Source organism: Sinohyriopsis cumingii, chromosome 3 (genome assembly GCF_028554795.1).
Source record: "Sinohyriopsis cumingii isolate HCF-2022 chromosome 3, ASM2855479v2, whole genome shotgun sequence".
Classification (NCBI taxonomy): domain Eukaryota; kingdom Metazoa; phylum Mollusca; class Bivalvia; order Unionida; family Unionidae; genus Sinohyriopsis; species Sinohyriopsis cumingii.
In genome coordinates, this window is record NC_142963.1 from 52,969,252 (window position 1) to 52,992,672 (window position 23,421).

Below are 23,421 nucleotides of genomic sequence, written 5' to 3' on the forward strand. Positions count from 1 at the left end.
CGCATTTCAAGTTGCCAACAATATTCTCGCTTGTATGGACTAACACTGAGTTACAAGGGTTTATGAAAAATATCCAGAAGAATACACTATATTCTAAACAAAACATCACATAAGTCTGATGGTCAATAACACTGGACAACAAATTTTTACAAAAGTCATGTTACTGAAATAAAATTAGTCAATTCTTATCAATTTTTATGTGCTGAACACGAATATGACAGTCAAATTGCAAAATTGGCTCTAGTTTTTTTGTAATCTGCAAGAAATTAATGTTTACATAACGAAATGCATTCCAATAGTAAAAGGTCAACTGTAATAGCCTACCTATAAAAAATCAAGTCATTGACTACATCTTAGATTTCTTCGCCTGTCTCTTGTACAGCTGTTCGGGAGCATCTCTGAGGAGTGTCCAGCAGTAGTCAGCCAGCATTGTAGTGGACCATTTTCCCTGGTATCTTTGTTCCATTGTTGCGATATCTTGATGAAAACGTTCGCCGTGTTCATCACTAACAATACCACAGTTGCTAGGAAATAAATCCAAATGGGAATGAAGGAAGTGAATCTTTAGAGACATATTGCAGCCAAGTTTCTTATACTTCATCAACATGTCTTCTACTAGTTCCTTATAGTTTTCTGCCCTAACATTTCCGAGGAAGTTTGTAGAAACTAGGCGAAAAGCATTCCATGCTTGTTTCGCGTCACCTTCCAGCAAGTTGTTGAACCGGTCATCTTTGAAAAGCTCTCGAATCTGCGGACCCACAAAAACTCCCTCTTTAATCTTTGCTTCGCTGAGTCGAGGGAATTTTTCATGCAGGTATCGGAATGCTGGCAAAGTCTGGTCAATGGCTTTCACGAACTTCTTCATCAAACCTAGTTTGATGTGAAGGGGTGGTAGCAAGATTTTCTGAGCCTCAACCAGAGCTGGGTGTTGGATATTCTTCTCTCCAATGGCTACATTCTGCCTGTGAGTCCATTCCTTCCTCATGTAGTGCATTTCCCTTGCTCGGCTATCCCACTCGCATAAGAAACACATGTATTTTGTATATCCTTGCTGCAGTCCCATTAAAAGGGCAACTACCTTCAAATCACCACAGAGGTGCCAGCTGTACTTGTTATACTCAATGGAATTCAGTAGCTGCCTTAAGTTATCGTATGTCTCTTTCATGTGGACAGCATACGCTACTGGAATAGATGGAAGAATGTTTCCATTGTGCAAAAGCACAGCCTTGAGACTCAGTTTCGAAGAGTCCACAAATAGTCTCCATTCTTGTGGGTCATGAGTGATTTTTAAAGCATTCATGAGGCCCTCAATATCGGAACAGAATATCAGATTACTTTCCTTTCTGAAGAAAGGCTCCAATTGCTGGTGGCGCTTTCGATATGCAGTAATTGTGACATCTTCTTCTAGAAGATTCCATTGTTGGAGTCTTGATCCTAGCAATTCTGCCTTGTTCTTTGATAAGTCCAAATCACGAATCAGGTCATTTAGTTCTTCCTGTGTTATTCTGTGTGGGGTTGATGATGCACCACAGTGAAAATCTGGATCACTGCATGCTGATGGACCAGGAGAAGAACAGGTCGACTCACCTTTGTCTTCGTCAGATGAATCAAGAGAATATTCTGCTGGAGGTTCTGGAATAGGAAGTCCCTCACCATGTGGAACTGGTCTCAATGCAGACGGAATGTTTGGGTAGACTATTCTCGACTTCTTTCGCTTCGTTATTCCGCCGGAAAGAGGAGGAACCAAGCAGAAGTAACAGTCATTTAGGTGGTTGCTTGGCTCTCTCCACACCATTGGGACTGCAAACGGCATTGATGACCTTTTGCAATTCAACCACTGTGAAAGCTGTGTTGTACATGTAGCACAGCATATATGCGGAGCCCAAGGCTTGTCTTGGTCACCAACCTTGCATCCGAAGTAAAGATGATATGCCTTCTTCACTTGAGAATTGATACTTTTCTTCTGGTTGGCAAATGTCACTTCCCCACAAATATAGCAAAAATTGTCCGCGGTATTAACACACTTTCGAGGCATTACTGTTCTTTATTGTACGTAAATGGATAAAATAATAAGTTTTATGTAACAGTAGCTTGAACTGTCTCGCACAACGTCTAAAATATTTTAAATGCTGAACCTATCTGATTGGGCTTTATATAGTACACTGCTTACGTCAGCTTCAGCAGCCGCCTGGCATTAGTATAATAGGCCTACACATGTATAGTACACTGCTGACGTCAACTTACTTCAGCAGCCGCATGGCATTAGTATTGCATTGCATCAGAAAATGATGCAATCAACTGTGGATGATGTGAGCATGATGGTATTATGCAATGTTACATCATTATTCCGGATGTTGCTGCAGTCCTACTGGAGAAATTTACACAGTGAAACATAGAAAATGAGGTATATGAATATCTTCAAAACGAGAGCCAATACAAATTTTTCACGGTTATATTCGTGTTCGGCACACCAAAATACTACAGATTAGGGCCTTTTCAAGTCAGTAATGATTTCACTGTTGACCAGTGTAAGTGAACTGTCCTAATTTTAGGACACGTTTTGAAGTTGATGACATCACAGGCTTAGTGATGCCATGTTTGTCTGTCATGCATTTAGTCATAATTGTAAAATAACAGACATGTCCATTTTCTAACATAAAATGATTTTTAAAATTGTATGTAATATTTGAAAAATGCTTTCAACAGGTATAAACCGACTTGAGTCTGTTTATGGACCTAAAGAACTTCCTAAATCTGGAATCAGGAGACAGATGCTAGATTTTAGTGATGGTATCTGGATACAAGTAAAGATAGACCTATATATGACATCTCGGAAGAAATGATCATTTCTCTGGATGTATTATGTATTACTGTCTGAGAGATAATTTAAACATTTCAGACAGATGTATTACTGTCCAAGAGATAGCAGATAATTTAAACATTTCAGTTAGAAGTGCAGAGAAATTCTGACAGAAGAAATAAGGAAATAAGGAATGTACAGGGTTTATATCAATTAGTTACTCAGATTCCCTGAAACTGAACAAAATTATTATTTGAATTTAAATAAAACATTGTAAGAAATTAAATATTTCATAACAAATGCAGGAGATTTTAGTGAGTGTTGGGGACGGACAGGAGACACTGGTAATGTCAGGGGGAAAACCATACCAAGCAGGAGGTTCACATGCATACTTTTTGCATCAGGATAATGCCCCACACACATGATAAAGACCTTATACAAACTTGGCATTGAAACCCTAAATCACCTACTATAAAACCCAAATTGAGCTCAGTACTACTCCTGAATTCTTCCAACACTGAAAAATTTATCATAAGGAAACCATTAAAAAAGAAGAGAAGAACTAAGAGGTGGAATAAACAGGTCACAATGAATCCTGACACATGTTCAGTACATGGACCACAAATCAAAAGGAAGTTACTTGGAGAAGGACTAAAAAAAAATTACTATAGAAAGTTAAGTAGATTTTTCTTTGCAGTATTTGTTATAGATCTATATCATCAACCCTTGCAAGTGCCTTGAATAGACATGTACCATATCTGACAAACCCAAGATGGCTTGGACAGGATTCTGTTGTTGCATGGTTTAATGCCGTTTTTCAGCACATGATAGGCTATACATGGCAGCCAGTATAACTGGTGGAGGAAAAACCCTTGAAAATCCTGGGAAGAACCACCAACCCACAAGAAACTACTGGCAGGCTTTCTCACGTACCCATGTTAGCCAAGCCTGAGACTCAAACCCACACAGACAGAGGTGAGATGGCAGTGATCCGTAACGGTGAGCGCTTTAGACCACTCGGTCACTTGGGGCCCCATGGACAGGATTCAAACCCATGTCTATGGTAACAACTAAGCCACCATGCAGGTGGAAAATATCAATACATTATTTTGCTCATGAAACGTACAAAGTTTCAACAGTTAAGGGTTGATTAGCCTAGATAAAATAATACTGGTGTAACATTTACACTTGTAAATGGCTCAGTTTTGTAAATTTACTACCTGTTAATGTTTACAGTGCTTGTAAATGTGTATGACCATACATGTGACTGAGTGATATGGGAAGTACCTGTTCTACCTGTTCCAATTAAATCATACATTTCAATGTCTTTGCTTCAGTTTATTTCAAAGAATCTTAAGTCTGTATGCCACTGCATAGTGTCATTACAGATCCTACAAATGCATCTTATGTGCATGTCCAGGCAGTGCATTGGTTGCATTATTGCTTTTTGTCATGCATATATACACAGAAGTAGGAAATGATATCACAATGAACCATAGGAATGCTTTAATGAAATTGCTATATATATTCAAAAACAAAGACATATTATATAAACTGAATCCTATCACAGCAAGAGGTAAAACACAGAGTAAATGAAACAGTAGCAATTTTAGCAAGGTTAAGGCATGTGGATTATAACTAGATACATGTATAAAACAATGATGCAATCAAAAATGAGTTCACAAAAATGAACGAGTATACAAAAATCCAAAGTTGTTGTTGTTGTTATAGGGTTTAATGCCATTTTTCAGCACAATATAGGTTATACATGGCTGCCAGTATTAATGGTGGAGGAAGAACCCGGGAAAACCCCGGAAAGAACCACCGACCCACGAGAAGCTACCAGCAAGCTTTCTCACATATCCACATTGGTCGAGCCCGAGACTCGAACCCATGCAGACAGAGGTGAGATGGCAGTGACCCATGACGGAGAGTGCTTTAGACCACTCGGCCACTCCGGGCCCCCAAAAATTCAAAGTATTATATTAAATCTAAAGTCAATTAGTAACTTAGTAATTCCAATGAATATTTTAAATAAATAATTCCTCTCAACTTATTTATGATGTCAACAGCACAACATTAACTCTGATCACAAATGTATTCCACCAGACTGATCTAAAACAAAAATGATTGTTTATCAAATCCCTATTTATATACATTTTCAATTGACCTATGTCATTTATATTTTTGTTAGGGGCAAGCAATATGCTTTGTATAACAACAGTACACTCTAAAGTATAGATAATAAGTACTACACAGCCTGTAAATCGCAAACTTTGTTTTCTTTTAAATGACTTCAGTTGATAATTTATTGACATGGTAATTAAACAAGAATTGGTACAGGTTATGTAATCTGTTTTACATCATCTCAGAATCATGGTATTATCCATTACACTTACAGCAATCTCGACAACATAATCCATATACATTTCAATTTGGAGTATAATATGATGCCAATACTTCCATGTCAAAACATTAGTCAGAAAAAAAGTATACAGGCTTTCACAGAAGCTGAAAATTCAAATACTTTTAAAGAACTTAACTCACAGAATCAATACTGAGTCAAAGAATTTATTCCGACTTAACATCTACAATTTCTCAATGTAGAGAGTCATCAAAATTGAAAACCTTGCCCCTTGTTGCTTTAGCTTTGGTTTATGCAAAATATGAATTTTAAATCTCATTTATAAAGACAATAATATTAATTTTTGAAAAACTTTGAGAAACCTTCTCCATATATTTACTTTAAAACTAATGAGCAATGATTATTATAACATTTATCTTATGTTATGTGTTTAGACTCAAATAAACAGTAACAAAAGAAAGTGAAAACAAGCTTAAAACAATTTTAATAAATAATTTATTTGCCTGGAAAAACACTGTAAAAATTGGGAAAAAAAGAACTTATGGTTCTAAGAATCAAATCCAAAAATAATCCAAGAATGATTCACAAATTAAATTTTAGAATTCCTAATAATGAAATGGTCTAATGAACTCAAGTTCGTGTCCCAACAAAGAATCCAAGATGGAAGGCAATGATGTATACTATATCCTTTGTGGTGTTGTGAGGTCTACAGTTCTGTGTTATTCACAAACAATAATCCTGTGTTTGAATTAATGAAATGTCTTTGTCCAAGAAGTCTGTATGAGCATTCATATATTTCCAGAAAAAAGAGTTGTCCTTTAGAATCCAAATAATTCGAATAAACATTAAAATGTAATTCCCAAAACCCTCACAAACCAATGAACACACTGACATCAAGTGTTTTAAGCCTAAACTGAGAGCTCTCTCTCTAAGTATCACTATTGAAACTAACTAATGCACAATTTTGGAAAGCCTAGAATTGCTAAATGGAGGTTGTTTACATATAAAAAGATCACATAGCCCCAGTATGACCATGATAAAAACCAATCATTTTACTCTGGGAATAAAAAATAAAAAGTTGCTTACTTCTCTCACTGATTTCTAAATCAAGGTTAGGAACTAGGTCAGCTTTAGGTGTCTACAACTGAAGAGTCAAGGTCAAACTATTTTCTGAAAAAATATTGAGTTCCTAGTAAACAAAACTACATTATTTTGACATGTAATGAAATTAAAAATAAAAGATTTTAAAACTTACAAACTATTAAATTAAATCAAATATAAATTAAATCAAATATACGTAACATCTAACCACTGCCTACCTCTTCAGATGAGTAAACAAGACAATGATCCCTTTGAAGAATCTGTCTTATTTCTGTGGTCATTAGTGAGTCCATCCCTAGGTCCAACAGATGGCTCTCTGACTTCAACTGTGCACTATCCTTCACTCCTGTGCCAGAGAGATAAATCAAGACTGACATGATCTTTTCCATTGGGCATAAAGAACAAATTTGGACAGGATCCCTGAGTCTGCTATATCCCCCACCCTACGAAAATGTGCTAGGAGAAAGTATATGTCAAATATGTCAAAGATTTCACATGCAGGAGGTCCAAATGCTTGTGTGCATATTTACTTACTTTCGGTCACTTCATTATTGCAGAATTAGTGTCTGGTGACATGGATGGGTAAGTACACTAAGTACAAGTCAGCATTTATTTATTTCTCTACATTATTTTAAACATGTTGTTGTTGTTGTTGTTGTTGTTGTGGGGTTTAACGCCATTTTTCAGCACACGATAGGCTATACATGGCGGCCAGTATTAATGGTGGAGGAAGAACCCGTTAAACCCTGGAAAGAACCACTGACCCACGAGAAGCTACTGACAAGCTTTCTCACATGCCCACATTGGCTGAATCTTAGACTCAAACCGCCGCAGACAGAGGTGAGATGGCAGTGATCCGTAACGAAGAGCGCTTTAGACCACTCGGCCACTCGGGGCCCCTATTTTAAACATGAATCTGGTAACACAATAGCAAAAATGTGAAGCATCATATTAGTTTTATTTTCCTTTTTTCAATGGGTTAGTGGGAATTGCATACATGTATAGAGTTTCATGGGATATCTTATTAAAAACAGTATTTGACATTTGCTTAAAAAATAAATGCAACTATGATGAATAGAGTGGACAGATAAATGGAACAAACTCAGAAATATTGAATCTAAGATTACATCAAAATAATGTTTATCTCTATTACAAGTCTGGTATAACATCAGATGTCATAGGTGTCTGTATGTGTGTGTGTGTATATATTAGATAGATATACATGTCACAGTTTTTGTGTTTTCCTAGACACAAAATCTTCATTGACTGGATGGCTGGTCAGTCCAATGGACAAAAATACAATAGAAAAAGGCACATCTAAACAACCAATCTACCAAGTTGCAGACATAATTTGAATGATAGGACATGCTGGTATGAATATTATCTGACAAAACTCATGTATAGAAGGCTCTGCATCTAATAGAAATGCACCCTGCTTCAAGGTTATGGTATGGAAAGAATGGTAATCCTGTGTGTCATATTCCATACAGATACCATAACCAAACTTGGACTTTGCTCCAGAAAGTAAAAAGGATCAGTAAATTGTATTTCTCTGAGAATACTTTCCTGATCACATTGACATTAGGAAAACAACCCTCCTGAATCTAGCTCTCTTGTTTATTCCATTTATATATGAAGGGCAATAACTCCATCATCTGCCATTGCCACTGCCAGGTGTTGCTGGTTTCAATATGTAGATAGAACAATGAGGTTGTTGGCATGGTGGGGAGGATGGGAGGGTTTTAAGGTTATGTTAGGGGTCAAGTTTTCCTGGAAAAACAGAATTTACTGAAAAATTTACTTTACACTTCAAATATATTCCCCAATCACATTAATGTTGGGAGAATATGAAATAGGAGTGAATGCTGAGTGTCCCATCAATACCCCAGGAATTCTTTATGGGAAGAAAGGATGGATTCCCTATGTGAAAGATAATCTGCTCTCCTAACTTCTTGAAAGTATCAAAGCTGATGGTCAGGCGATCATGACAATTATATTTGGCAGAGAAAATTACTGATTTATCTAAAAATGTATTGGTGAATGCATTGAAAGCTCTCAATTATGCCCACGAGGAGGCTGTGATGATGTCAACTGGGTCTGGTAGTCATCTGGCAGTAGCCACTGGACTCACCAGATTCAAGTCTTGCATCGGCAAAGCTAAATCCCTGATAAAAACTCTAGAAGGTTTGACTATACATACCAGCCAACAGTTTTTATTATGTATTGGATTGAAATTCTACATTTGAAAATGAGGCTGAAACCTGGATAAGGTGAGACTTAAAGAGTCCACCAAGTGAATAATCCACTTCAGCCATGATATTCTTCTGGAGTGATATCCTCATTTCTGCCATTCACTGAGGAAAAAAAAAGATCATTTTCATGTTCCATGCCTTTCTCTCACTTCAGGTAATGAAGTAATGCTTGAGGGTGTAGACAGGATGTTGCATGGTCACTTCTCTGGACATATATCTCAAAGAGTGACAGCATACAATGGCTGTTTTGCCGATAGCAACCTATTCTTGGCTACAAAGTCTGGTTGCATCATTAGAATCACAGAACCATCCATTCTGAACTTCAAGTCCACTGAAAGGGCATGTAACTTATTCGGGTCCACTGAAAGGGCATGTAACTTATTCAGGTCCACTGAAAGGGCATGTAACTTATTCAGGTCCACTGAAAGGGCATGTAACTTATTCAGGTCCACTGAAAGGGCATGTAACTTATTCAGGTCCACTGAAAGGGTATGTAACTTATTCAGGTCCACTGAAAGGGCATGTAACTTATTCAGGTCCACTGAAAGGGCATGTAACTTATTCAGGTCCACTGAAAGGGCATAAGAGGGTGAGGAATTTTATTATATTCTAGTTAAAATTGGCTAGTAGGTTGGACAGGTGTGTCTGATTACCAATATCCCCTCTGCCATGATGTGTTCAAGTGTCCAGATATCATGGAGGCATAGCCTTTGATGGTAGCTGGGGCAAACTTGTTCTCCATGTACAGTCTGAAAGAAACGTCAGCTAGTTGAGGAAATGAGACACTCAATGGGACAATGTTGTTGACTTTTTAGTGGACTGGAATAGACACCACTTTCCCTCTTAAGCATTATAAATTGGAGTGCCATTTTGCTTGCAAGATTCTTTCCACAACTATATGTTCCTTGCCAAAAGCCAAGCATGACTGGAAGGAATACCTGTGGCCATGGTTCTTTGAGAAGGAACAGTTTGTTTGGAATCTTCCTGGGCATATCTATCACCAAACTCAGTAGATTGTTGACCCAGGACTTGTCGCATGTAAAAGGGGCTGTCAATCAGTTTGTAGTTCCGAATCCTCAACTTCTGTATTATTTAGGTACTGACTATGGGTGGGTGGGCAAAGGCCCACAAACCTTCCAAACTGATTGAAAGTTCATCAATGGCCCAAATCCCCCAAGTTTGGAACTGGAGAGGTGAAGGTGGGTGATTTGATTCAACCCTGTCACAAAAAATTATTGGAATAACCCAAAGCATGCAAATCTGATGACAGACTGATTGATGGAAGGAACATTCATCATGAATAATCAGACCCTTTCTTGACACAGACAGCCAGGATATTGAGTCTGCAAGGAATGTGTCTATGTACACTGATACTGGGGTGGAAGCACTAATGCAAAAAGTGTCAAAACAAAATGCAAAGATTAGGTGACAGACTAGGACAATGAAAGGTCTCAACACAGAGGCAGCGATTAATCACCTTTAAACTATTTTGCTCATGACTCGTGCTAAACCTTAAAGAAAGATCCTGACTACTAAGTGGAGGAGGAACAATAGGTCTTCTTGGAAGGTAGCCATGGAATCTCCAACCTGGAGAAAATTTTTGTCTTTTGAGCCAGAGCGTTTGGGATACAAGTCCCTGGAAAGAAAACAATATGTCTCATTTACCACCCTCTCAAAGTATCAGATCTCTTTTGCCCAAGTAGAAAATTGGGAGGGGACGAGTGACCAGAAGAGAGGAGGTGCACCACTGCAAATACTAAGTCAAACTCATGTCAGTGCACCAGAACTTACATGACATCCCTATCCTGCTCCCACTGGTGGGGAGGCATGACTTTGTGACCCCAGTCATGACACTGTGACCTCTAGTCTCTGTGAGGGAGACCCATCTCTTAGATGCAAAGGAGATCTGGGAATAAGGAAAACTTTGTCTTGAGACTTCTCTCACTGAATGAGGGATCTATCTCTAGCTGCGGACAGCTCTACCAGAGGACAAGGATGTCTCACATCATTCTTGGGGTGCTTGGGAGAAGAAAGCCCAATTTTCATCGCCTATCCCACTGTCAGTGATAACTGTATACAAATTCAAACTGTTGTAATTCTGACATTTTTCAACCATTTTTAATTAAATGTTAAATATGCACCACAAAATCAACAAATTGATATGGGATTAGTACTAGCATAAAATATCTTGTTTTTATAAAACTGTGCTATCAAGTAGGGAGTGATTAGGCCATGGGTCAGTTATTTACCTATAACACTACAAATGACATCTAGTGGACTCTGAGCCTTGGTAAATGTTAGATCCACTCCTGTTGTTGCAGTTTTAGCAGCTGGCACATAGCTAGTCACAACTGTGCATGATGAAGTCAAAAAGTGGTTAAGACAAGTGAGACAGGAATTGATTCTCTGTGGACAAGTTCCACCAATGATTGTGTCATTTCCTCCCATTGTATCCATAACAACTCCAACATCACCAATGGCTCCCCACTGGATGGCAAGACCTGAAATTTATTTTTTTATAAAGATTTCAAGCTTCCAATGTTTAAATTCCATTTATTGTTATTTAAAGTTGACACATGTTTTTTCAGAAACCCCAGATTCTAAACCAGAGATTTTATTTCAAATGTACTTTCTTTGCCATTTTCACATTACAAGATCTTTTATGGAAAGTGATTTATCTGGTTTTCAGACTAGAGAATGTACATCTTCCCTAAAAAAGATGAATTCTTAAAATAACTTTACATTATGGGATTCTATGTTAACCATGTCTGATGTTCTTATTGTTCTGTAATGCATGATCAGTAATGCGGCTGCCATTATGTTATCTCACTCACACAAACTTACATTTCACTATACTGCAATGCATTTCAGTAATAAGACTGCCATTCCGTTATCTCACTCACATAAACTTACATTTCACTATATTGCAATGCATTTCAGTAATAAGGCTGCCATTCCGTTATCTCACGCACATAAACTTACATTTCACTATATTGCAATGCATTTTCAGTAATTAGGCTGCCATTCCGTTATCTCACTCACATAAACTTACATTTCACTATATTGCAATGCATTTTCAGTAATAAGACTGCCATTCCGTTATCTCACTCACATAAACTTACATTTCACTATATTGCAATGCATTTTCAGTAATAAGACTGCCATTCCGTTATCTCACTCACATAAACTTACATTTCACTATATTGCAATGCATGATCAGTAATTAGGCTGCCATTCCGTTATCTCACTCACATAAACTTACATTTCACTATATTGCAATGCATTTTCAGTAATAAGACTGCCATTCCGTTATCTCACTCACATAAACTTACATTTCACTATACTGCAATGCATTTTCAGTAATTAGGCTGCCATTCCGTTATCTCACTCACATAAACTTACATTTCACTATATTGCAATGCATGATCAGTAATTAGGCTGCCATTCCGTTATCTCACTCACATAAACTTACATTTCACTATATTGCAATGCATTTTCAGTAATAAGGCTGCCATTCCGTTATCTCACTCACATAAACTTACATTTCACTATATTGCAATGCATTTTCAGTAATAAGACTGCCATTCCATTATCTCACTCACATAAACTTACATTTCACTATATTGCAATGCATTTTCAGTAATAAGACTGCCATTCCATTATCTCACTCACATAAACTTACATTTCACTATACTGCAATGCATTTTCAGTAATAAGGCTGCCATTCCGTTATCTCACTCACATAAACTTACATTTCACTATATTGCAATGCATTTTCAGTAATAAGACTGCCATTCCATTATCTCACTCACATAAACTTACATTTCACTATATTGCAATGCATTTTCAGTAATAAGACTGCCATTCCGTTATCTCACTCACATAAACTTACATTTCACTATACTGCAATGCATTTTCAGTAATAAGGCTGCCATTCCGTTATCTCACTCACATAAACTTACATTTCACTATATTGCAATGCATTTTCAGTAATAAGACTGCCATTCCGTTATCTCACTCACATAAACTTACATTTCACTATATTGCAATGCATGATCAGTAATTAGGCTGCCATTCTGTTATCTCACTCACATAAACTTACATTTCACTATACTGCAATGCATTTTCAGTAATAAGACTGCCATTCCATTATCTCACTCACATAAACTTACATTTCACTATACTGCAATGCATTTTCAGTAATAAGGCTGCCATTCCGTTATCTCACTCACATAAACTTACATTTCACTATATTGCAATGCATTTTCAGTAATAAGACTGCCATTCCGTTATCTCACTCACATAAACTTACATTTCACTATATTGCAATGCATTTTCAGTAATAAGACTGCCATTCCGTTATCTCACTCACATAAACTTACATTTCACTATATTGCAATGCATTTTCAGTAATAAGACTGCCATTCCGTTATCTCACTCACATAAACTTACATTTCACTATATTGCAATGCATGATCAGTAATTAGGCTGCCATTCTGTTATCTCACTCACATAAACTTACATTTCACTATACTGCAATGCATTTTCAGTAATAAGACTGCCATTCCATTATCTCACTCACATAAACTTACATTTCACTATACTGCAATGCATGTTGAGTGAGATAGATTCACATTCCTCAAAGAATCTTCAACACCTGGATGGCTTTTATTTCTCTTTTAACATATCATAAATTTCTTTTAAAAGTCTACAACTTGGAAAAATATTCCATTTATAATCCATTTGCATGAAGTAAGTACAAATCTTCTACTGTCTTCTGAATGGTTCACATTTTAATTAATAAACACAATTACCTACTTGATACCAAAAAAGGAAGGTTATAAACACATGAAATAGTAAATGTAGCAGACAATTCAAGGTATGTGACGATTCTGTCACTGAAGTTTCACATTCTGAATCCAGATTTCATCAACTTGTTTGCATGTAAGAAAGAAACATATGCCAATAAGTTACCCAGATCTTTCATATATATATATATATATATATATATATATATATATATATATATATATATATATATATATATATATATATATAATGATTTGTCATTTCATTGTAAAAAAAGGACCAATAAGCTCTATTTAAACCTACAAACTTATAGATGAATTGCCAACATGACCTCTAACCTTTCTATCATTTTTTAAAATCAGCAATCCATTTTCAAAAATCATACCTGGGAGTCCATCTTTCTTCCTCTGCTCACAGATTCTTTCCATGACAGAGTTGGCAAAACCATAATTTGATTGGCCAGCATTACCCTTGCCACTAATTATGGATGAGAAGACAACAAACCAATCAAGTTCCTCCTTACAAAGCTCCCTGGTCACATGATCAAGGTTCTGGGTTCCACAAACTTTTGGTTGACAAACTTGGTGAAATGACTTCAAAGTTTGGCTTTCAAAGAGTCCATCTTTCAGCACCTGAAACAAGCTGGACCATATTAATATAAATGGACGTTTTCATACAAAATGTTAAATATATGCCAAACCAGCCTTTATTCAAACAACTAGTTATCTCAAAAACTATACAAAATATCCAAGAATTTATACAATATATCCTGGAAGTTTATAAAATAACACACCAGTTTTTTAACAGATATCATACAGTTGTTCATGTTAGGATATCTTATAAACAGTTTCATATGCACAATGCACCTAATTGGAGCATCTTCATTCAAATTTTCTGTTCATTAAGTCCATATATAAATGTAATTATCAGTGTGTGTCTTATGTACATGTACTTTGAATGTAGATATGCACATAACGCAGGGCCACAAGGACAGCGAGTTTCATGCAAAGTAATTGTGTCACCCTCTCTTAATAGTCTTTATTATTATTATTATCAGTAATATTATTATTATGGAAGCTATCTCTTATGTTGTATACAGCATCTCATACATTTTTACTAGACATCTTAATGTCAGAGAGCTTGCATAGCTTGCACAAGATGTCTTGTAAACAAATTTATTAAGGTATCTTATAAAGTTTAGAAGATCTTTTACAATTTATGTGACATCTGAATTAACACTGTTTATAAGGTATTCATTTTATATCTTGTAGTCTATAAAGATATCCTGTAACCCTTACCAGATCTTTTAAAAAAAATTCTATATAACAAACAAGTATACAAAATATCTTAAAGTTAACAATATATCTTGCATTGTTTATGATATATGATATCTAGTTTTTGGAATAAAATAGTAATTTGGCTTGATTTATCAAAATAAAAATTCTCAGCACAATCCGTTCCGGCAAAACAACCATTATCATAACTAAGATTGGGAAACATTTATGAGAAAAGTATTTTCCCATGACACTGGTTGAGAACAAAATGTCTAAACCCACTTTAGATACAACCAATGTAGGAATATAGGAACTATTCTCAGGAAACATTTAGGAGATCTGATGAAAAATAGGAACTTTACAATAATTATTGTATGTTTTCAGGTATAAAGAAAGAAATACATAATACCAGCAACTTGCAATACAACTAAAAGTATTATTTTCCATTTCACAATAAACAAGTCCCACTACATGGAATATCAAATCCCTCTTTGGCTCTAAAACAAAATTCTCTTTATGCCATTTAATTTTCAATTTTAGTGCTATTTTTACACTTGCACTATCTAGACGCAATCCTAAACACCATTTACAATGAAGAAACTTGCTTTCTACTTAAGCTGGAGAGACAGCAACTAAATTTGTTCTAAGACAAAATTTTAATATTGTTTCCAATAATCAACCATACAAACTTTCTGATTAAGCAGGAGAGAAAAGTGAAGACAAGAACTCCTAGTTTTATCAGCTAAACTTTAGATCCATATTAATATTGTTGTAAAATTTCATTTCAGTGCAGCCATTAATGAAGATTTTTGACTTGAACACTTTAACACAAAACTTGAACATCATTCACCATGATACTTAAACAGGAAAGATAGGCAAGTATGTATGTATGTCAAGGTGTAATGTTATATAGTACAATACTGGCTAGACAGGCAAGTGTGTAGGCATATCAAGGTCTACAACCAGTCAGAACAATACTGGCTAGACAGGCAAGTGTGTAGGCATATCAAGGTCTACAACCAGTCAGAACAATACTGGCTAGACAGGCAAGTGTGTAGGCATATCAAGGTCTAATGCCACATGAGCATAATACTGGCTAGACAAGCATGACAGGAATTCCTCAGTATTAATGACAAAGTTTAGACCAATAGGAATATTATCCTAAATTTTCAGTTGGATACAGAAACTAATGTTGAAGATAGACGACTTTCAAAAACCTTAATTTTGGTGTTAAAATTTGTTTATCTTCAGTAGTTTCTGTATTTTACTGAAAATTTAAGATATTACATTTCGTATAAACTTGACATGATGGGTTACAAGGAGCTCCTGTCTTGAATACTTTTGAGCATTATGTCAAATACAAAAGACAAACAGGATTTATACTGACAAGCATATGGTTGCAGGTGAAAGAAATACTACTGACCATTGCTAAATGGAAGATACCCCCAATAGGACCTTTGGTTTGGGCCTCAGTGATGAGCTGTCTAGTCTCCTCTGGCTTGGTTACATCTCTCCTGGACATCTGGACTGTGACACCACATTCCCTCCACAGTCTCAGCTTCCTACACTGGTAACCAGTCCTGACACCTAATATAGAGGCAGTAAGCTCATGAGTTGGAGACATACTGTTATAGATAAAAAAATAAAATATATCTGCAAAAAGAAGCCATGATTAACTGTTTTAAAATTCAGCACAATCATACATTATTCATACTCCAGTTTTTCCTCCAGAATTATTAAACAGGTGTATAATTTTATCATTACGTATAATTTCTATCATTACGTATAATTTCTATCATTACATATAATTTCTATCATTACATATAATTTCTATCATTAAGTATAATTTTAGGAATAATGTTAATGGCAAATGTTGTCGGACTTTGGAGACAAACATCAATATCAAACATTTTAAAATGGACAAACTATTAATTCTCTGAAGTTCTTTTACTGAAAACAAATCAGCTCTGTCTCTTGTTTCAGGCAAGATTTTTGTGAAATAAATGACTTTGTGGTATGTAGTCGAACATGTACTCAAGACCACATCTTTTAACTAGTCAAAACTACTCAAGACCACATCTTTTAACCAGTCAAAACTACTCAAGATCTCGACTTTTAACACAGTAACCCCTAGCAACGACTTAAGGGGGCAGGAGGTAGTAGCCTACTGCCGAGCTCAGTAGCATCAAGGTCATGTATGATATACTAAAGTGGGTGGTATTATAGAAAGGTAGACAGATGTAGCTCTACAATGATACCAAATAATCGAATTTCTAGTTCCACTACAAAATACATAGGGAAAAACCTCAATTCTGGGAATCTATTTTTTTTCTATCCAAAATTGGCCCATGGTTGGAATCCGATTTTGTGTCCAGATTTTAGACTTTTTGGTCTCAGATCTAAGGCAAACTGGTATGAACTGCAAACAGACAGATGAACCTGTGCAAAAAGTAGGAAAAGATGAGTATTTGGAATAAAGAGTGGTCTCGATACAAAAAATAATGGTTCCGGTTAGCACACACAAAAAAAATATCCAACATTTACCCTTCTGCTCATGTGCAAGCCAAATAGCCAATGAAAAACGATGTTTCTAATACAACTAGGCAGTTTGTTATTGAAAGATCACCTGGGATTTGGTGTTTTTGGATGCATTCAGAAATAGCTTTTAAAATATGTTTCCTATTCGAATTTCAGGCGAAAACGACAAAAACCTCCAGGGGTTAATGTGTTTACCAGTCAAAACTACTCAAGACCACATCTTTTAACTATTCAAAACTACTCAAGACCACATCTTTAACTAGTCAAAACTATTCAAGACCACATCTTTAACTAGTCAAAACTACTCAAGACCACATCTTTTAACCAGTTAAACCTGTACTTAAGATGATATACCTTGAAGCACCAACCACAAATTAGTATACACATTTCCTGCAATATTGTACAATGTGCTATCATCAGAACTGTGTGCCAACATCTGATAGTATTCCAATATGGATGGCTGGAAAGAATCATTTCACATTGTTATATGCATATATAGAGCTAATTTCAAATTCAATATTTAGTGTTTATTCTTTCCAAAAGAAAAAAAATGATAAACAGCAAAAAACAAAGAAAACACCAGAAGGGAATCATTAAACCCAAGAGATAGCCAAATATGAAAGGAGCCATTTTGATTTGTATATCAAGCAACAAATTAGTGGGGCCCCCGAGTGGCTGAGTGGTCAAAAGCGCTCTCCATTATGAATCACTGCCATCTCACCTGTTTGCATGGTTTGAGTCTCAGATTTGGCTAATGTGGGTATGTGAGAAAGCTTGCCAGTAGCTTCTCGTGGGTCGGTGGTTCTTTCCAGGGTTTTCCCAGGTTCTTCCTCCACTATTAATATTGGCCACCATGTATAGCCTATCATGTGCTGAAAATGGCAATAAACCCTACAACAACAACAACAACAAATTAGTGCTGGGTTAGTGGGCTATATATACATTCCACTCCATACTGGGGTTTCAGAATTGGCAATAAGTCAAAGCTGTGTGAACTATTTTTATTTTTTATTTATAAAACAGATTTTCATGATCACTGACATGGTCACTACATAAAATAATCCTCAAAAATCAATCTGATAGGTTAGATTATGATTCGACCTGAAAGAATTTGAAGCAGCCATTTGTATTTTTGGGGATTTCTTTAATATAGTTCTACCTCTGATTGGTTATTAAAGATTTATCTAACACACAAGCACATTCTATGCCACAGAAACCTTCAGAGACCACAATTTACTCAAGTATTCTCATCACTATAAACTGACCATGCATATAGTGGTTGTTTACCAAGGGTGACTGTAAGTGCTTGTACAGAGATGTGGCTTGGGTATCCAAACATGCTTACAATGAAATATGGTAGAGCTGTTGAAATACACTTGCACTGAAATAATGTAGTTTCATCCAAAATATTCTATTAGGTAGTAAATGATTAAGAGACCGTATTGTCTTAAGAGATGACAAAAATATTTTATAATTTAGATGCTCAAAACATCTTTGTTTGAGGACCACCTGTCTTTATAGACATCCTTTTCGACTGACGATCAATTAAGGTTCAACTGCATATTTTACCTGATCTGGATGTGAGGACAAGAAGTTTTGCTCCTCTATCAATAAGCCAGTCAGCTACCTCCAACCCAAATCCGCCAAGTCCACCTGTCAAAATGTACACCTTCCTTGGGTCACACAAGGCCTGCGGGGCAGCCAGAAGTGAGATAGGACCATAGTTCTGTAGGCCTGAGTCAGTCTTTTCCTCTTTTATCTAGCAAAAATAATAGAATGCATCCACATTCTTTTATAATGCAGCTGTCTGCTGCAGCTGGAGGTAAATGATTCTGTGCTGTGATAACATTAAAATTTTACATGACACTAGATAAAAGTTAGGTTTATGACAACTTTTCCGTGGCACATGTAATTAAGTTAACCAACCCAAATATTTTTTTTTTTAAATTCTTCACTTAGCACCTACTGTCAAAAAGAACTTTGCTCTTAAACAAATAAAGAGCTTCAAAGATCAGAGGTCATTCTAGGTAAAATATTTAAAAGATTTCTGCTATTACACATCAAAACAATAAATAATTGTAGGCATGTTGTGAAACAAGGCCAAATCCTTACATATTATGTCTCTATACAATCTTTCTGATACAAAATTTTGACTGAACCAGTTACATGTCATAATGCATTTCTACTACAAATGACCTTTGAACTAAGGTGAAGACAACTCTTATGTCCAGTGTTGGAGAAAGCATAAATTATTCTACTCATTAAAGTAAACTGAATTTTTGTTTTTAAATTTAAATTTTAACATTTTTCATTATACAATAAACAAAATCTATTGTTGGTGTTTATTTGAAATAAATATAAATGAAACTCCTTGAATTAAAAAATTTTGCTCACCAATGGTCAGAAATGATGGAAATATTCCACTCATTTTATAAATTTCATCTGAAATGAACATTCATTTAAGGTTCTGAAACAATGTGCTCATTTGGGACAAGTATCAAACATGCAGTGAATGCACACGAGTCTCTCCAAGGGTCTGATGACCAAAAATAATTTCCAAAACACAAGACCATTTCTTCCTTTAACTGCCAAATGTTGATCAAATCTCAGATTAAATAGCTTTAAGAATTTGAATCATATCACTACAACGTCTGCAGTGTAGCAGTTTATAGTGATGTTTATCACTCGGGCATCATGCCACAGACATGAAACATTATGTCCTACCCAGTCACATTATCATGACTCCATGCTGAACAGTCCTAACACAAACCTCTTAATGCTGAGTGCCTAGTGAGGCAGCTGTTAGAACCAGTTTTACTGACTGAAATAATCATGTGACTTAATATCTACCATAATGCAATTTTCAGCATGTAAACAGTCCCTAAACAGCATGTAAACCCTCATGGCAGTTTATACAGCTGATTATCATAGAGACCCTTAAAAAATAAGGTGGCTACACATAAGCAAACAACAAGGCTGAGAATAGCTATGGTGAAACCATGTTAAATCCTATGAAGACTATAGTGGGAAAGTCCATTAGGCTCAGTTGCATATGTAAAGTGTACCAACCCAATTTGTTTAAAAAGATAAAAAGATATTTTGATTTAATTACCAATTACATACTCTACAGCTGGTAGGGATCAACATATCTGTTTAAAGGGGAGCTCAGGCATTTTGTAACTTGTTACATTTTCTCCCATGAAAACATAAGATTTTCTGGCTGTATATTCAATTGCTGGAAAAGAATTTAACTCTTTTGAGGCAATATTTTCCTCCAATGACTGCCCTTGCATTTTACTGACTACATCATAAACTACGATGTTTATTTTGTGCATTACATCTGCTACGCATCAAAATGAACAATATTTAAATACCATAATGTAATTAAATCTTCAAAATAGTAAGATCTCCAGAAACATAATAAAATACAGCACAGTTCAACTGATGACCTTTATTGAACCCTAAATTAGAGTTATTGGAGATGTGGATAGAATTTGTGATCCAATCAAATTACATCTGACAATGTACAATATTCCAAACAGTATGGAAAAATTTCTTGTGCAGACTTGTGCTTAGTGTTACAAAAACTTGCTTTGTTTATCTTCAATTTAGAAAACAAGTGTTTGTAATTTAAATAAAACTTCAATAGAGTTTTCAGGCCATTAATTTGTTTATTCCCCCTATTTAAAATAATTTTCTATAACTATGTTTTATCCACCAGAATCATAGCTGCAAGACAATGGTATCATTTGAAACCTGGATGCTGCAATAATGCATCTCATCAATACAATTGTCACATGACCTAACCATGTAGCAATACCGGCTGACATCAGCAACAAAGGGGTATATAAACCTCTCACTGACAAAATAAAATTAGTTGAATAAATTTATCAATCACATCGATTCCCTTTGACGAGTTACAATAGTAACAAAACTGTTAGAGACTCAGGTAGCCTCCATATCCTTTCAGTCATCACTTTCTTCTTCTTATAATCACAGTTTAAATATTTTCCTTTTAGTTATTCAAGCAACCTTGAAATAGACTATTTTCAAGTCTATAAAACTATAAAAGTCACAACTGCCTATTGTAAAAACTTTCTGTGCAATTTTCAGTAAAAGTTATTCCGATACCTCCTCTCCCCCATAAATAAATTGCATTAGTTACAAACCCACTGAAGATAGTTACTGTCACCATTACATGAATTATAGCAGGAGTTTATAGTGATGCAATTTGACTGTACAAGGAGGTAATTTTATACCTGCAAAAGTATTTTTTTCCTCTTGTCTGACTTTTGAAAGCTTTCAAAAGCCAGCTGAGTTTGTTCCAGGGAAAAGACACGACAAGGGAGTGGCTTCACTACTCCATTTTTGATCCCACTGGACAAGAGTGAATGGACCAATTTCAAGTCGTCTGCTTCAAGATAATCCATCTGGATACTGTGAAACTGGTTCTTCCACTGAGCAAACATAGAACCTGGATAAGAGATTTGTTCCTTCCTTATTAATGAAATAATTTTTGCAATTTTTTTGTGGAATTCATCTGACATCATGCACATTATTTGCATGGCTCTGTATATCTTAATTATCACCATTACAGTTCAGTCAATCAGGTAACTTCTGGAAGAGTCTTCTGGCATAATCATTTCATTTTCATGACATTTTCCATAATTTTTGTAAGTTGCATGGATGATCAAGCGGGTATAACATGTAATGCATACTGATTTAGCCTATTATGACCTACAATCTTTGGACATTTTTTTTTCTTCACAGATTTGTAACTGGTTATGTTTTCCTTTGAATATTTCATTTAAATACTGGCAAAGTTTTCTGATACTGGCTGGTAGGAACCAGATGCATTATTTTTCTTTAAGAGGTATAAAGTTTCAAACTAGTTTTGGGGTTAGTAATTCAGATTATTAATTAATAAATACCTACCTGTTGTTATTTGTACTGCTAAATGTATCTCTTTTCCTGGCACAAGTCTCCAGTTCAAGGTGAATTCCTTTCTCTGATCAGTAATTAGAAGTCTCTGAACAGTAATTAGAGGTCTCTGAACAGTAATTAGAGGTCTTTGAACAAAAGCACAATCCCTGTCTGATGCCCATGTTGCTTACTTTCTTTGTTACATCATCCTTCTTGAATTGAACTGAGACCGACTGGACATTAGAGCAGGGAGGGTGTAGAGATATTAGGCACTACCAGCTGGCAAGTCTTATAACTGATTTATTTTCAGTGAAGTGAAACTACCAGAAGTCAGCTACATCACATCATCCAGAGACTGAAGAGAAAGCCCAAAGATGCAGCAATAGCTCATACCTCATGAGTGTTGATTCTCATGAAAGAAACATATCTGACAGATCAGAGGTACGTTTGAGAGGAAATAAGAGTTTCAACCATTTATTATCCCTTTTGATTTAGCCCAGGAGAAAAAAATAACCTATGATCATCCCCAGCACTGATAACTTAGACTTGGGATTTCAACTGGATCAGTGTCTATCAAAGGTAACTGATTCCTGGACAAAATAAATGCCAGCTGGTCAAGACAAGAAACTGAACTGTACTTGCCAGTGAACATCCCTTTTCCACTGACAAGGCATGAATTTCATTGCTTCTCCTTGCTAATGCTAGGAAGAGGTTGAAAACTGTAAAGGTTCTCAAAGGAAGCATTACTCCACAGTTCACAAGTGGTTTAGAAACCCATAAAAGACATTAAAGGTTCCACCTATGCATTAAAGAGTGAGCAGATAGTTTCTGAATGTCAGAGGACTTGACCAGTTCTGAAAAATGAAGGTATCACCCAAGGTTCAGACCATAGAGAAATTTAGTGCTGGAGAAAACTGGCCAGTAACAGGTTTGCACAAAATATCTAAAAAATTTGAGTACTGTTCCGTCTTCAAATTGAAAAGAGGGCCAATCTGGTCATCATGGGGATATCTTAACATGGCATTAAAAAAAGTAGCTAAAAATGAAAGAGGAATAAGTGCAAGTGTTATAATAAATATCATTTTACCATGAAAGTGAATTTCTGTAATCTCTTTCGTTAGCTCAGATTTTGAAGTTTTGGTTTTTTAATACTTATTGGTGAATTACCATAACCAGGCTGCATTTCCACCATAAAATCAATCACATACCATAACAAGAACGCATTTCCACCCTTTAGATTGATGTCAATCACATGTATTATCTATTCTTAAGTACTGAAACAGCACTGAATGTCTGAACTTTGCTGTCACATGAAGGTACAGTTAAAATGAAGAATCTCCAATAACATTTATTCTTCAA

The 23,421-nt window shown here is 35.7% G+C and overlaps 1 protein-coding gene across 1 annotated transcript in view; it reads right to left on the bottom strand.

Moving 5' to 3' along the window:
* Positions 1-23,421, bottom strand: part of LOC149802870 (fatty acid synthase-like) — a 134,921-nt gene that overhangs the window by 24,633 nt on the left and 86,867 nt on the right. The window contains exons 21-26 of the mRNA XM_089952315.1: positions 21,399-21,613; positions 18,709-18,898; positions 16,025-16,188; positions 13,713-13,959; positions 10,768-11,019; positions 6,485-6,612 (exon numbers count right to left, since the gene is read on the bottom strand). Of these exons, the coding sequence (XP_089808441.1) occupies positions 6,485-6,612; positions 10,768-11,019; positions 13,713-13,959; positions 16,025-16,188; positions 18,709-18,898; positions 21,399-21,613 (1,196 nt within the window). The remainder of the gene's footprint in view (positions 1-6,484; positions 6,613-10,767; positions 11,020-13,712; positions 13,960-16,024; positions 16,189-18,708; positions 18,899-21,398; positions 21,614-23,421) is intronic.